This window comes from Cibotium barometz, chromosome 19, assembly GCF_041138505.1.
Source record: "Cibotium barometz isolate CiBa-2024 chromosome 19, ASM4113850v1, whole genome shotgun sequence".
Taxonomy (NCBI): domain Eukaryota; kingdom Viridiplantae; phylum Streptophyta; class Polypodiopsida; order Cyatheales; family Cibotiaceae; genus Cibotium; species Cibotium barometz.
The window spans coordinates 2,183,999-2,197,965 of record NC_141064.1 but is presented as its reverse complement, the minus strand read 5'-3'; the positions used below and the strand labels follow the sequence as shown (position 1 = coordinate 2,197,965).

At 44.8% G+C, this 13,967-nt stretch overlaps 1 protein-coding gene across 10 annotated transcripts in view; it reads right to left on the bottom strand.

Moving 5' to 3' along the window:
• Positions 1–13,967, bottom strand: part of ALF4 (aberrant root formation protein) — a 132,946-nt gene that overhangs the window by 34,959 nt on the left and 84,020 nt on the right. For all 10 annotated transcript variants that reach the window (XR_015268051.1, XR_015268052.1, XR_015268049.1 and 7 more), the window contains one exon: positions 13,457–13,537. Coding sequence is in view for 3 of the 10 variants with exons in the window: in XM_086813121.1 (XP_086669247.1) it covers positions 13,457–13,537 (81 nt within the window). In the remaining 7 variants the exon portion in view is untranslated. The remainder of the gene's footprint in view (positions 1–13,456; positions 13,538–13,967) is intronic.

Genomic DNA, 13,967 nt, shown 5'->3' with positions numbered 1-13,967 from the left:
CCATGAGAATCGTCTCATGGAATGTTCAGGGCCTTGAAGGGCTTCCCACCCGTGGTAGGAAGCGCCTTTTGAAGGACGAGCTTCACCCTGCTGTTACAAGAGGGTCTATGGATGTGCTTTTGTTGCAGGAACACAAATTGGATAGATCTCAGTGCGGCAAAACTGGTAAGATGCTTTCTGGCCACACCTTCTGGTCCTCAGCAGTTCGGACTAGAGGGGGTGTTTGTATTTCAGTGGCAGCATCTATTATACCTCATGTTATTGGGCACGGTGTTATCATCCCCGCTAGAGCGCAGTGGATCTTGATCATGCATGAGGGTCAGAAATTGGGAATCTTGAATATCTATGCACCTAACGTGAGAGGTGAAAGGGTGGCCTTTTGGGACACCATTACAAATGTCATTCCTCAGGTTGATCATTCGATAGTGGGAGGAGATTTTAATATGGTCGAGCAACCTTTTGACAAGAAGGGTAGACGCGAAGGGGGTTTACACCCTTTGGAGCGAGCCTCATGGGAGAGGTTCACGCTTTCCTTTTTTGGCAAGGATTGCTGGACTGAGGATGACTTCTAGAGAAGGCCAAATTCCTTATCTTTCTCTTGGCATAACCGCAAGAGCGGGGATGAGAGCATCTTTGCACGTATGGACAGGTTTTATGTGGATGATTGGTCCTTGGACAGAGGAGGCACCATTGCTATTATGCCTGGCACCACTAAATCCGATCATTGCCCCGTCGTTTTGTGTCTCAGGGAGCCTAGGGCTCGCTCGGCCTCTCCCCATATCCGTATCCCTGACTCTCTTTATCTAGATGCTGACATTTCCCTTGAGATCAGAGAGATGGAGATCTTGTGACGGTCCTGATCCTCGTCATAATATTGCACTAGCTCTTGAGAGGACCAGCCATCATTATCATAGCACTGCCTTGTCTAAGAAGAAGGAGGCTCTGGACAAGGAGAGAGATATTAGGCATAGGATTGCTGCTCTTCAGAGGGAACATGAAAAGCATCCACATGTGACTTGGATTACAGACCTTTTGACCACAGTTAGAGCAGAGCTGCAATTGGCCATGGATAGGAGGGCTAAGTTTGCCTTTCATGCGAACGAGGCCTTTTGGACTCAGATGGGTGGCAGATGCAACAAAGAGTTTTTTTCAGCACACACGCCTTCCCATAGCAGGGATTCTATAAGATACTTGCAGGATTCACAGGGTGAGGTTCAGATTGAGCCTGATAGGGTGAGGGGTATTGCGTCAAATTTTATCGGTCTTTGTTGACTGCAGAGGTGCCCTCCCCTCAGATAGATGTGGCACGGCAGAAAGTTTGGGAGTGCATCCCAGGCTCATTACAGATGCTATGTGTTCTTCCCTGTATGCCCCTTTCTCGAAGGATGAATTCCTTCACGCACTGCATGCTCTTTCCAGTGGTTCATGCCCAAGGGATGATGGTCTTTCTCCCGCCTTCTTTATTCTTTTCTGGGATCATATTGGAGATGCTATCACTGTTGCCCTCCTTCAGGAAATGTGGTAGTCGGGTATGATGCCTCCATACCTCACAGAGGGGCTGATTCACCTTATCCCCAAGAGTGGGGACAAGACTGACATCAAGCAATGGAGGCCCATCACCCTCCTTGGATCTGCATATAAAATCTTAGCTAAAGCCTTGAGTATAAGGTTGCAGCCGATTCTTGAAAGAACTATCCATGATACCCAGAATGGGTTCCTCCAAGGAAGGAGTATATTTGATAACATCTTTTCTTTCTGGGAAGCTGTCGAGTGGGCAAAGTCTAGTCAGCAGCCTCTTGCCATTCTTTTGCTTGATTTTGAAAAAGCTTATGACAGAGTGGATTGGGATTTTTTGGAGGGCACTATGGCACACATGGGGTTTTCCCAAAACTGGATCAGAGATGTGTCTTGCCTATACAGGGAGGCTCATAGCACTGTTTTAGCCTGTGGGGGGCACGGTGAGCGTTTTCAGATTTCCCGTTCAGTGAGGCAAGGCTGTCCCCTCGCCCCTTTACTACACCTCATTGTAGCTAAGGCTATGAGCAGGTTTCTTCGGGCTGCCCCTGGTGTTGTGGGTCTCAGGCTGCCTTTATGTACGGAGGAAGAGTTTTTGGACTCTAAGCTAACAGATGATACGGCGTTGTTCCTTGAGGCTTCACATGCTTGTTTATGTGCTTTCCGGACAGCCTTGGAGGCCTTTTGTTTGGCAGCAGGAGCTTCTATCAATTGGCATAAGTCAGTTGGTTTTTGGATCAGTGATTCTCCTCTTGCAGATTGGGGTACAGATGGTGGTTTTACTTGGATTGAGAGAGGATGCTCTGCCAGATACCTTGGTTGTCAGGTGGGCGTTGACATCTCCCCTGCACAACAGTTTGCTCCAGTGCTCTTAAGCATTAAAAGTAAACTTCATCACTGGAGTAGGAGGAAGCTCGACTTGGCCTCTAGAGCTTTGGTGGTTAACCAAGTTTTGCCAGCCACGACTTGGTTTATCGCTTCGTGCTGGATTTTTTATAAGGGCTGCATTGGCCAGCTTCGTCGCCTTATTCGGAACTTTCTTTGGTCAGGGCTTGATGGAAATGCACACACCAGGGCTAGAGTTGCTTGGGAAACCATTATCAGGCCTAAGCAGGAAGGGGGATTGAATATCATTGACCCTGAGGTGCAATGTAAGGCTTTGCTGTGTAAGCTGATTGTTAGGGGCTTTCTTCCAGGCACTGAGCCGTGGAAGGACTTTCTCATGCAGCAGATCACGAAGTGTGTCCCTGTTCGCGGAGGTGATTGGACTCTCAGCTCACGCTTTATTTTTTCGGATGCAGTTCATCGCTCCCCTTCTTCCCCCCTAGTTAGGTCCCTCCTACTGGCCTGGGACTGCCTGAGGTGTTTTTTGGTACACATCCCCCCGCGTTCAGCGGAGGAAGTTAACCGGCAACCCATTCTGTGGAATGATTTGATCTTAGATGTGCATAGGAGGCCTCCTGGGGCAACTATGCATATTCTTTGGGCTGGTTGGGAGACCCTCTGCCCCACAGTGTTGGCTTGGAAGAGATTTCACAGCCTCACCGAGGTACAGAGATTGGATCTCACGCAGCATTTGAGAGGCTCTAGTCGGAGGATTGCACAGATTGATGCAGCCATTCCCAACCACTCGATTACTGGATTCTTTTTGGAAGACCGTCATCATTCTTGGTTTGGGATTTTTTCTGGGACAGGTGTTCCTCTTCAGGTTATGGGTCTCCCCTTGCCTAGGGAGGATGATGTGCCGGTCCTTTTTTCTGTACAGGATGGATGGCAGTCAGAGAGATGTGACGTGCAGGACCTTATTGAGGGCCCCCAGATTCGTCTAGTCAAAGTTGTTGGCAGGTTAGGGAAGCACATCTTTGTTGACCCCCCCCCCCCCCCCCCCCCCCCCCCCCCCCCCGCGCCCAGGGATGATCACAGAGTGTTAGTCTTTGGTTGTATGGTGGCTGCCCTATCAGACATTTGCATTGGGACCCCGGTGAGTGGGTGTGGAAGGATGCTTGTAACCCCTTGAAAAGCATGCCTTTTTTCAGTTATACGGTGCAGAATGCCAGACATCTTATCTTGGGACACATTCAGAGGGTCCCTACTCTTAGACCCCATTGGGAATCTTACGGCATTTCAACTGACATTCAGAGGGTTTTTTGGCGGAGATTGTGGCATTCTTATAGGAAGCCACAGATTTCCTTCCTTATCTGGGTTTCTCTTCATGGTGGTCTGGCCACCAATCAGTGCAGGTCAGTGCAGGTCAGTTACTGGTGCTTGCCCAGCATGCCCTAGATGTGCAAGAGCTTCAGAGTCAGTTTACCATTGTTTATGGGAATGCAGGGAAGCACAGAGGGTTTGGTCTACGATTGCACACCTCTTTGGTAGGATTAAGAGGGATGCTATCATTTCTTTTGGTTCTATCATTTGGTTGACACAGTCTGGGCCTCAGCAAAGATTCGAGGGGACTGACAGGAGCTTGGCCATTATGGTTAGGCAAGGAGTTGCTCGGCAGTGTTGTCTTCAGGATTTGCCACTTTCACACTTTGTCTCTCCGGCACAGAGGTTAGACAGCTCTTGGGAGATTATTGCTAGCATCTCAGCCTGGAATATCTCGAAGGCTAGATGCACTGAGGCCATTGAGGGTACTCCCGTTCTTGTTTCTCAGTGTCTTTGCAGGATTTGGAGTGATTCACACCATCATGGCTACCTAGGCCAGAATCCAGGGATCTTTGGAGAGAAAGCACGGACAGTTTATGAGAGAGTGGGACATTGGTATCTTTTTCACGCCCTCTCACTCGGGACCCTATTGGTAGCACAAGGCTCCTGATTGGTTGAGATCTCCACCTTTCTTGGTGTGAAATCTCCATTTTGTAACAAATTTTCATACTTAATAGAAGTCTCCTTTCTGGGAAAAAAAAATGAGTATACTCATACGTATTTGTTTACCGGATTCGGAAACAAATAAAATGGGATTAGGGAACCCCTCGATTTTGTTGGTCATGACCACTCCCGGCTAGTTGAGGTGTGAACACAAGCTAGCTTACTCATGGGCACTTTTTCCCTGTGACTAGACACGGGTCTTTTCCCCGTGTGAACACACTTATGTGTGTTGGGCACTTTGCCCTAGGCTATATTTTTGTACTCAATGTACTTTTGTACTATCATTATCATTAGAGTACTTTTCCAGCAACTAGCTCTCTCACGTGTGTTGTTCAAGCTTACTGTCTGTGTGTGGTGGTGTACAAGCAAGATCTCCCCAACCCCAACATTGGTATCAGAGGTATTTACGGTTAGGGTTTTGCCTACCCGCTTTGTCAGGTTTAGGGTTAGGGTTTCTTCAGCCTACTGATTTGCATTAAGGTTTTGTTCAATCTACTGTCCAACATTGTCATCGAGATCAGCGACGCCCTGCAGATCAGCTCCGCCCTGCAATGCCCAACGCAGCCTCTTCGCTGCCTTGCCTGCACTGTCTACACCTGCCCGCCGCCCAAGGCCCAACTCCACCTCTTCGCTGCCCTGTCTACCGCCCTACAACGCTCAGCGCCGCCATGCAAAGCCCTACCTGCACCATTTGCGACTGCTGCCTTCGTCACATGTACCTGCCTTCACCGCCTGTACCTGCTGCAGTTCGCCGTCGTACAAATCCAAATCTGTCTTCCACAACTGCAGTCAATTTCTCAAAATCAGTGCCACCAATAACCAGTAAATTCTCTTGCTATTATTTCTAATTTCTATCAAACATTACAGAAATTGCTTAAAAAATTAGCAAATTGACAGCATTACTTCGGGGCTTTTCATCATTGAGCCTAAAATTGCGACATTGGCATACATTGGCATTGATTTTCTCATATCTGGTGCATAATAGCACTAAAAATTTGGGAATTTTGCAGAAATTAACAGTATTTGCAGGGTTATCAAAGATATTTGCAAGCATTTTTGCTATTACAGGTACATTGCCTTGGCATTGGGACATTTCCCCCAATTTTTTGGGTGTTAAAGCATTGGAACAGGTGATAAAGACACAATTGGGGCATTTCCCCCAATTTTTCTTGTGTCTCAGCATTGGATTGCAGATTTTTGCCTTGATTCAGTCATACTACCTGTTTGTACGCATTTGTGACAGCCATGTCTAGGAATACTAGTGATTTGTTTGGTATGCTCTCCATTGAGGATAAGTTGGATGGCAAAAACTATCCAATGTGGGCATATATGATCAAACATGTACTAGTTGCAAGGAATTTGTAGGTCTATGTATCAGGGGATGATGTCAGGCCTATTGTACCTGCATGAGCAGCAAGTACTTCAGGGACTATTGATGCAGGTGATGATGTATCTTCCGGTGGTACTACAAATTTTGCACCTTTGCCAGCCACTCCAGAACAGCTCAGATGGGATGACAAGGATACTCACGCACATGCTTTGATTGCCCTTTCATGCAAAACGCAGGATATACTTGCTTCTTTGTCTGAGGTTCGCAATGAGGCTCGTGTTTCCTATCTCCGCAAGAAAATTGAGTCTGAACATATGGATGAGGGTGATTCAATGCACAAGTTCCTTGCCTGTATCAAGGATTTGCGAGAGCAACTCATCAACATTGATGAGGTCATTCCAGATGGTTCACTTGTATCCACAGTGCTTCAGGGTTTGCCAGAATCCTATCAGGGTTTTGCTACTACTCTTCGTCTACTCCTGAAGGACAATCCAAACTTGTATACCTTTGATGAGTTGGTGACTCTCTTATTGTAGGAGGAGAAGTCTCGTTCTAACAGGACTATTATGCGTTCTGCTGATCAGGCATTTGGTGCTTTTGATCGAAACACAAGTAAATCTGGGGTTGCATCTAGTGGTAAGCCTAAGGGCAAACCACATGCCCATTCATATTCTACCTCGCTAAAGAGCGTGAAACCAAGAAAAAGAAGAGATGTAAATATTGCAGAAAACCTGGCCATCTCATTGAGGAATGTAGGAAGCGCATTGAGAGTGAAAAGAAAAATAAGCACCAAAGTTTGGCTGCTACTGTGGACACTACAGAAGAGGCTAACTTTGCTCATGAGGGCTATGCATTAGTGGTTACAAGCAGTTTGCCTACATCTTGTATGTCTATCTCAGCTCAAGATTGATACTTTGATAGTGGTGCTTCTAAGCATATCACTACTTGCAGAGATCTATTTGCCAATTTGCAGGATTCACCTCCAGGTGGCATAGTTATGTGTCCCAATGATGCCTCTTACTCAATTAAAGGCATTGGAAATGTGGAGCTAACAACATGTAATGGGGACAGTTTTACTCTTTGTGACACTTTGTATGTACCAAGCATTAAGAAGAATCTCATTTCTGTTTCAGCCCTTGCATTATCTGGGTTTAAGGTTCAGTTTTCTGACCATTGTTGTTCAGTGTATGACAACAAAGATTCAGCTTCTGTTATGCTTTCTAGGACATTATGCAATGGCTTGTATAAGCTTGACATGTATGACAGGAGTACTCATTCTCATGATGCTATGATTGCATCCACATCCCGTGTGTTGAGTGACACTGAGTTATGGCATGCTCAGTTTGGTCACTTGAATTTTCCATCTCTTGTACGCTTGCAGAAGCAAGGTAAGGTGCATGAGCTTCCTCCTATGCAAGTTCCATCCATGCATGTATGTGAGGGATGCATCCTTGGAAAGATGCACAAGAATTCCTTTCCTAAAGATGGTGCTATGAGAGCTGTCCATCCATTACAGCTCATTCATAGTGATTTTTGTGGCCCCACGAGGGCTCCATCTTTTGGAGGACACTTGTACTTCATCACATTTATTGATGACTACACTCGGTTTTGTTGGGTGTATGGTTTAAAAGTGAAGTCAGGTGCCTCTGCAACTTTCAAAGACTTCCGTCCCATGGCAGAAAATGCTTGTGGACACAAGCTTATCACATTGCGTACCGATCGAGAGGGGGAATATTTGTTAAATGAGTTCACATCCTACATGTAGTTACATGGTATTTCCCATCAGTGTACTATCCCCTATACTCCTCAGCAGAATGGAGTTGAAGAGAGACGTAATCGTACAATTATGGAGATGGCACGTTGCATGCTCAAGAGCAAGGATCTGCCCAGTAAGTTTTGGCTTGAGGCGGTTATGTGTGCCAATTATGTGCTTAAACGTTGCCCCATTAAAGCCTTGAAATCGACGACTGCCTATGAGGCATGGAATGCACAATTCCTCTGGTGACTCATATGAGAGTCTTTGGGTGTTTGGCATATGTGCATGTGCCCACACAGCAAAGACATAAGCTTGATGCAGAGGCAATCAAATGTATTTTCGTTGGTTATAGTACTGAGAGTAAGGGATACAGACTCTATGTGCCTAATACAGGCAAGATCATTGTGTCAAGAGATGTTATCTTTGATGAATATGCATCTCAACCACTTGCCTCATATACCAGACAGCCATCTATTGGGCCGGAAGATGTGTTGGATACTTTGTTGCCTTTATTCAATTCCAATGTGGATACTGTAGCGCCCGTTTCAGCTCATTTACAGCCACCTATGCCTGCTAAAAATGAGCAAGACCAGCAGCTGAACTTGCCCCAAATTGATCCTAACATGCCTAAAATTGATCAGGATTCCTTGGGTGATGCATTGGCAGAGGAAGATGCAGATACTAGGAAGTCAAAAACTGCTCCTAGATGGCTGGTTGAGACTTTGCGTGATAGCAAACAGTCTACAATTATGCCAAGTCGTACACGTGCTGCTTCTCGCCATGCATCTTCCCATTATGTGGATACAGCTCTTGTTGCCACCGCTTGTAATGAGGAACCCATTTCTCATGTTGATGCATTGGAGGATGATAATTGGGTGGCAGCCATGCGTTCGGAGTTGGACTCCATTGACAAAAATGGTACTTGGGAGTTATGCCCAACATGAGTGCATTGACTATGAGAAGACCTTTGCTCCCACTTCACGTATGACTACCATACGTATTGTTATTGCATTGGCTGCACACAAACAATGGTATGTACATCAGTTAGATGTCAAAACTGCCTTTTTGAATGGCGATTTGCAGGAGAAAGTTTATGTATCTCAGCCTCCTGGCTTGTTTAAAAAGGTGCAGAAAGTAAACTATGCCATTTACATAAAGCCTGTATGGTTTTAAACAGGCTCCTCGTGCTTGGTGCCACAAAATTCATGCATACTTGACTGCCAAAGGGTTTCAGAATAGTTCAGCTGAGAGTACACTTTATGTTCGCCACATTGGGAACAATGTTCTCATCCTTATTCCTTATGTGGACGACATGCTCGTTCACTGGCCCTGAAGATGGTGATATTTCAGCTTTTAAAGCTGATTTGCAGCATGCATTTGATGTCACAGACATGGGGCATTTACATTACTATTTGGGCATATAATTTATACCTTTTGAGGAGGGTATCATGTTATCTCAGTGCAGATATGTTGTGCAGCTCCTTGAGCATTTTCACATGACAGATTGTAAACCTATTTCTACTCCTATGGAACCACGTCTAAAATTGTCACTTGAGCATGCTGGTGACCCTTTGGATGTTGCCACCTATCAACAGTTTGTGGGATGCCTTATCTATTTATGCTCTACTCGTTTGGACATACAGTATGTTGTTTCTCAATTGAGCAGAGTCATGCATTGTCCGAGCACTATGCATTCGCAAGAGTGTAAGCGTGTCTTTCGCTATCTTAAAGGCACCGCAAACTTTGCCTTCTTTTATGGCAGTTCTTCTACACTATGCTTGCTTGCATTTACAGACAGTGATTGGGCAGCTTGCTATGACACGCGAGTGTCATAGCAAGTGTCAACTAGTGGTAACTGTTTTCTCCTTGGTGACTCATGCATCTCATGGCTCTGTAAGAAGCAGCCTACAATGGCCCGTTTCAGCTCATTTATAGCCACCTATGCCTGCTAAAAATCAGCAAAATCAGCAGCTGAACTTGTCCCAAATTGATCCTGAAATTACTCAAATTGATCAGGATTCCTTGGGTGATGCACTGGCAGAGGACGATGCAGATACTAGGAAGTCAAAAACTGTTCCTAGATGGTTGGTTGAGACTTTGCGTGATAGCAAACAGTCTACATTTATGCCAGGTCGTACACATGCTGCTTCTCGCCATGCATCTTCACATTATGTGGATACAGCTCTTGTTGCCACCGCTTGTAATGAGGAACCCATTTCTCATGTTGATGCATTGGAGGATGATAATTGGGTGGCAGCCATGCGTTCGGAGTTGGACTCCATTGACAAAAATGGTACTTGGGAGTTACGTGACTTACCTCCTGGCAAGCGTGCTACCGGCACAAAATGGGTTTTCCACCTAAAGCGTAAGCCTAATGGTTCAGTTGATCGCTGAAAGGCTCGCTTGGTCGCCAAAGGGTATGCCCAACATGAGCGCATTGACTATGAGAAGACCTTTGCTCCCACTTCACGTATGACTACCATACGTATTGTTATTGCATTGGCTGCACACAAACAATGGTATGTACATCAGTTGGATGTCAAAACTGCCTTTTTGAATGGCGATTTGCAGGAGGAAGTTTATGTATCTCAACCTCCTAACTTGTTCAAAAAGGTGCAGAAAGTAAAGTATGTTGTTTACATCAAGCACTGTATGGTTTTAAACAGGCTCCTCGTGCTTGGCACCACAAAATTCATGCATACTTGACTGCCAAAGGGTTTCAGAATAGTTCAGCTGAGAGTACACTTTATGTTCGCCACATTGGGAACAATGTTCTCATCCTTATTCTTTATGTGGATGACATGCTCGTCATTGGCCCTGAAGAGGGTGATATTTCAACTTTTAAAGCTGATGTGCAGCATGCATTTGATGTCACAGACATGGGGCATTTACATTACTATTTGGGCATACAATTTGTATCATGTTATCTCAATGCAAATATGTTGAGTAGCTCCTTGAGCATTTTCACATGACAGATTGTAAACATGTTTCTACTCCTATGGAACCAGGTCTAAAATTGTCACTTGAGCATGTTGGTGAGCCTTTTGATGTTGCCACCTATCAGCAGGCTGTGGGATGCCTTATCTATTTATGCTCTACTCGTTTGGACATACAGTATGTTGTTTCTCAGTTGAGCAGATTCATGCATTATCCGAGCACTATGCATTGGCAAGCGTGTAAGCGTGTCTTTAGCTATCTTAAAGGCACCGCAAACTTTGCCTTGTTTTATGGCAGTTCTACACTATGCTTGCTTGCATTGACAAACAGTGATTGGGCAGGTTGCTATGACACGCGAGTGTCAACTAGTGGTACTGTTTTTTCTTCTTGGTGACTCATGCATCTCATGGCTCACCAAGAAGCAGCTTACAGTGGCCACTTCTAGCTGTGAAGCTGAATACAAAGCAGCCTTTACAACTATTGTGGAATGTGTTTGGCTACGACGCCTTTTAGCCGATCTTGGTGTTGGACAGCACTCCCCTACCACCATTTACACTGACAGTCAGAGTGCTTTGGGAGTTGCACGAAACCCAGTATTTCATGCCCGCACAAAGCATATTGAGGTTCACTATCATTTTGTCAGGGAAAGGCTCCATGCAGGAGAGATTGACTTGGCTTATGTGTCTACACATGCCAATATAGCATATGGGTTTACAAAGCCTCTTTCGAGGAAAAAGTTTGAAGCTTTCCGCAAAGCTTTGAGCTTACAGCCTCTACCAGGGTAGTCTGCTACACCCTGTCTCCGCTCACACCATTCACTTGAGGGGCGTTTGTTAGTCATGACCACTCCCGGCTAGTTCAGGTGTGAACACAGCTTACTCACGGGCACTTTTTCCCTGTGAGACGGGCACAGGTTTTTTCCCCGTGTGAAGACACTTATGTGTGTTGGGAACTTTGCCCTAGGCTATATTTTTGTACTCATTGTACGTTTGTACTATCATTATCATTAGACTACTTTTCCAGCAACTAGCTCTCTCACGTGTGTTGTTCAAGCTTATTGTGTGTGTGGTGGTGGTGTACAGGCAAGCTCTCCCCAACCCCAATAGATTTAAAATTAGCAGGCTGGTACTTGGCTAGGGTTCCTAAATTGATAAAACAAGCTTAATGGCCTTCTATAGCAAGTTAGCTATTTATGGCGTAGTTATCACTATATAAGTGAGGGCTTGGGTTATTATGAGACCTAGTTGTGCGGATGCACCACTAACGGTCTAGCTTGGACCAGGAGCGCAGACATGCTCATGCCACGCACATGACGAGTACGTAGGTTGGCATGTCAAAGACTTACAGGTGGGCTTCGGTGGTATGGGACGCCGGAGTTGGACACGGGCCTATGGGATTGTGCTGGAGCCCTAACTTTAGCTCGGGGGAGATCGGTGGATGCCGGTCGCGGTGGGAGGTCAGCTAGCCTGCTACCTCATGATTTGGTTAAGGACTGACCTTGGTTTTCAACTATGTTGAGGGAGATTCAAGGAAGGACTTCACAACATGAGAGCTCCGAAACCCCCAAACTTCACATCGGCAAGGTGGCTTTCTGTACATTTTAAAACAGAGCCTCACCTCTCTTAATTGAGCTATACCTCTTCAAGGTGGTCAAGACTGGAGAGAGATGCAAGGTACTTCATATTTGGATGGAGACGCAATCACTCAGTGGAGACAAATTGAGGTCGAGCACACAGACAAGTGTGGGAATATGACTAACAATCGGCAGGAGCAACATGACTTACACTTGGCAGGGATTTGTAGACCAAATGCAGCACTGTTTTCATCCACTATTACATGAAACCGTGAAGAAGCCCAGGGACAATTGAACAATGTATCCACAAACTTCAACAACTTCTATCTATTTCAGCCACATACCTGGTCCTCCTAGCATACTCTACCACACTTGACATAGAACAACCTCTGGAGTCTGATTCCATAATATGCTCCACATCAAAAGATGGCATGCTCCTCAATATCAAATCATGCAGTTCATAAATCTGGCAGTTCTCTTTTGTGAGTGCCATCTCTCCCCTGATATGATGTGAAGACACTTTGATTTGACCCATCGAGATCCATCTTGCTATTAAAATGGTGGTTAGTGTTATCATCCATCTCGATGCACCAACAATTGTCTAGTCCCCATATGTGACCAGTTGAATTGAAACATCTGCGTGGATCAAGCAGGTGTGGGTGGGATAGAGGGTTTTCTGCAGAAAGAATGGAAGCATCATGACTGTAGTCTCTCTACCAAGCTCCAACCTAGTGAGGTTAATTACCCAAAAAGATGTACATGGCTTCAAAAACAAAGGTTGAACCTATATTGCCTCTCTAGGCATGCTAGAGATGCATATTCTCCCAGCAATCTTGTGTTTGCTGCTGGAATTTCCACCTCACAATACCATGTGTAGTCCTTCACTAGTTCCACAGCCTAATTGTCAAAATCTGCAGCCTCCCACACACTGGCCCTAGTCTGTCGGATGCAAGGTTGATAATAAAAGCGTGCACTTTTCTTCTTGCCTAAGCTGACACTACTCGATTATTATGTGCCCCAAACTTCTATAATATAAAGAATGGGCCAAAAGTCACTATCTGCAGTTCTGGATGTGCTAAAACTTGATTATATGTACCCTTGAATATGCTACACAAACCTTACAATAGAAACAATGATAAACAGCATAAAAAACAGTCACTTTCTCTTTTGTATCGGTGATGTTTACTGTTAATTCAATTGTTTAAGCCACAACAGCGCACACATTTTCTGTCACATGAGTAGGCAGACGTTAGCTTTGAACTGAGCATGAATATGTTGTAGCTCATAGAGTAGATGTACATAAGCTTCTATGTGAACCTCCATATGTTATAGCCAATATGTGCATATGCCAATGTCTTACATCACTCATTTCCAATACCAATGTGTGCACCAAAACAAATGTAAAAAGTTCTATGGGATGCTAGGAGAATACTAGGAACACACAAACTCACATCAGAAAGGTTTACTCACTCACCATTGATGAATGCTTGCAATCAGTGATGAGAGATTTCAAAATTTTGAATCTTTGCACTGGAGGAAGAACTTGGCTGACAATCTGCATGCATTGATAACACAAGCCTTCATGTTCTTGTTTTCTTAAAGTAATAAACAAAATAGTATTTGCTTTTTTCCTTACTGACATTTAGCTTGTATGTGAAGCTCTTTGAAAAAACAAAAATAGCTTAACCCTAATCTTCCACTCAAACTTCCAAACAGAATAGCTTGTGATAAAGTTTAAGTTGAATCAAGGCAACCTGTACGTAAAAACAGTCTGTAAAAGCTAATGGAAGCTGATAGTTTTCTACACGTCTTTGCTAAGACGAATTAACTTCAAAACCAAGGTTCGATCAGAAAGCCATTATTTTTGGCAAGTTTTTCCCCAAAAAACTCTCAATACCTATCAAACTACTTAGTTACAAACTTCTTCAATGGTTCACTAGCTCTGATATGCTTTCCCTTCAAAATTTGTGGATCCAAAAGAACTC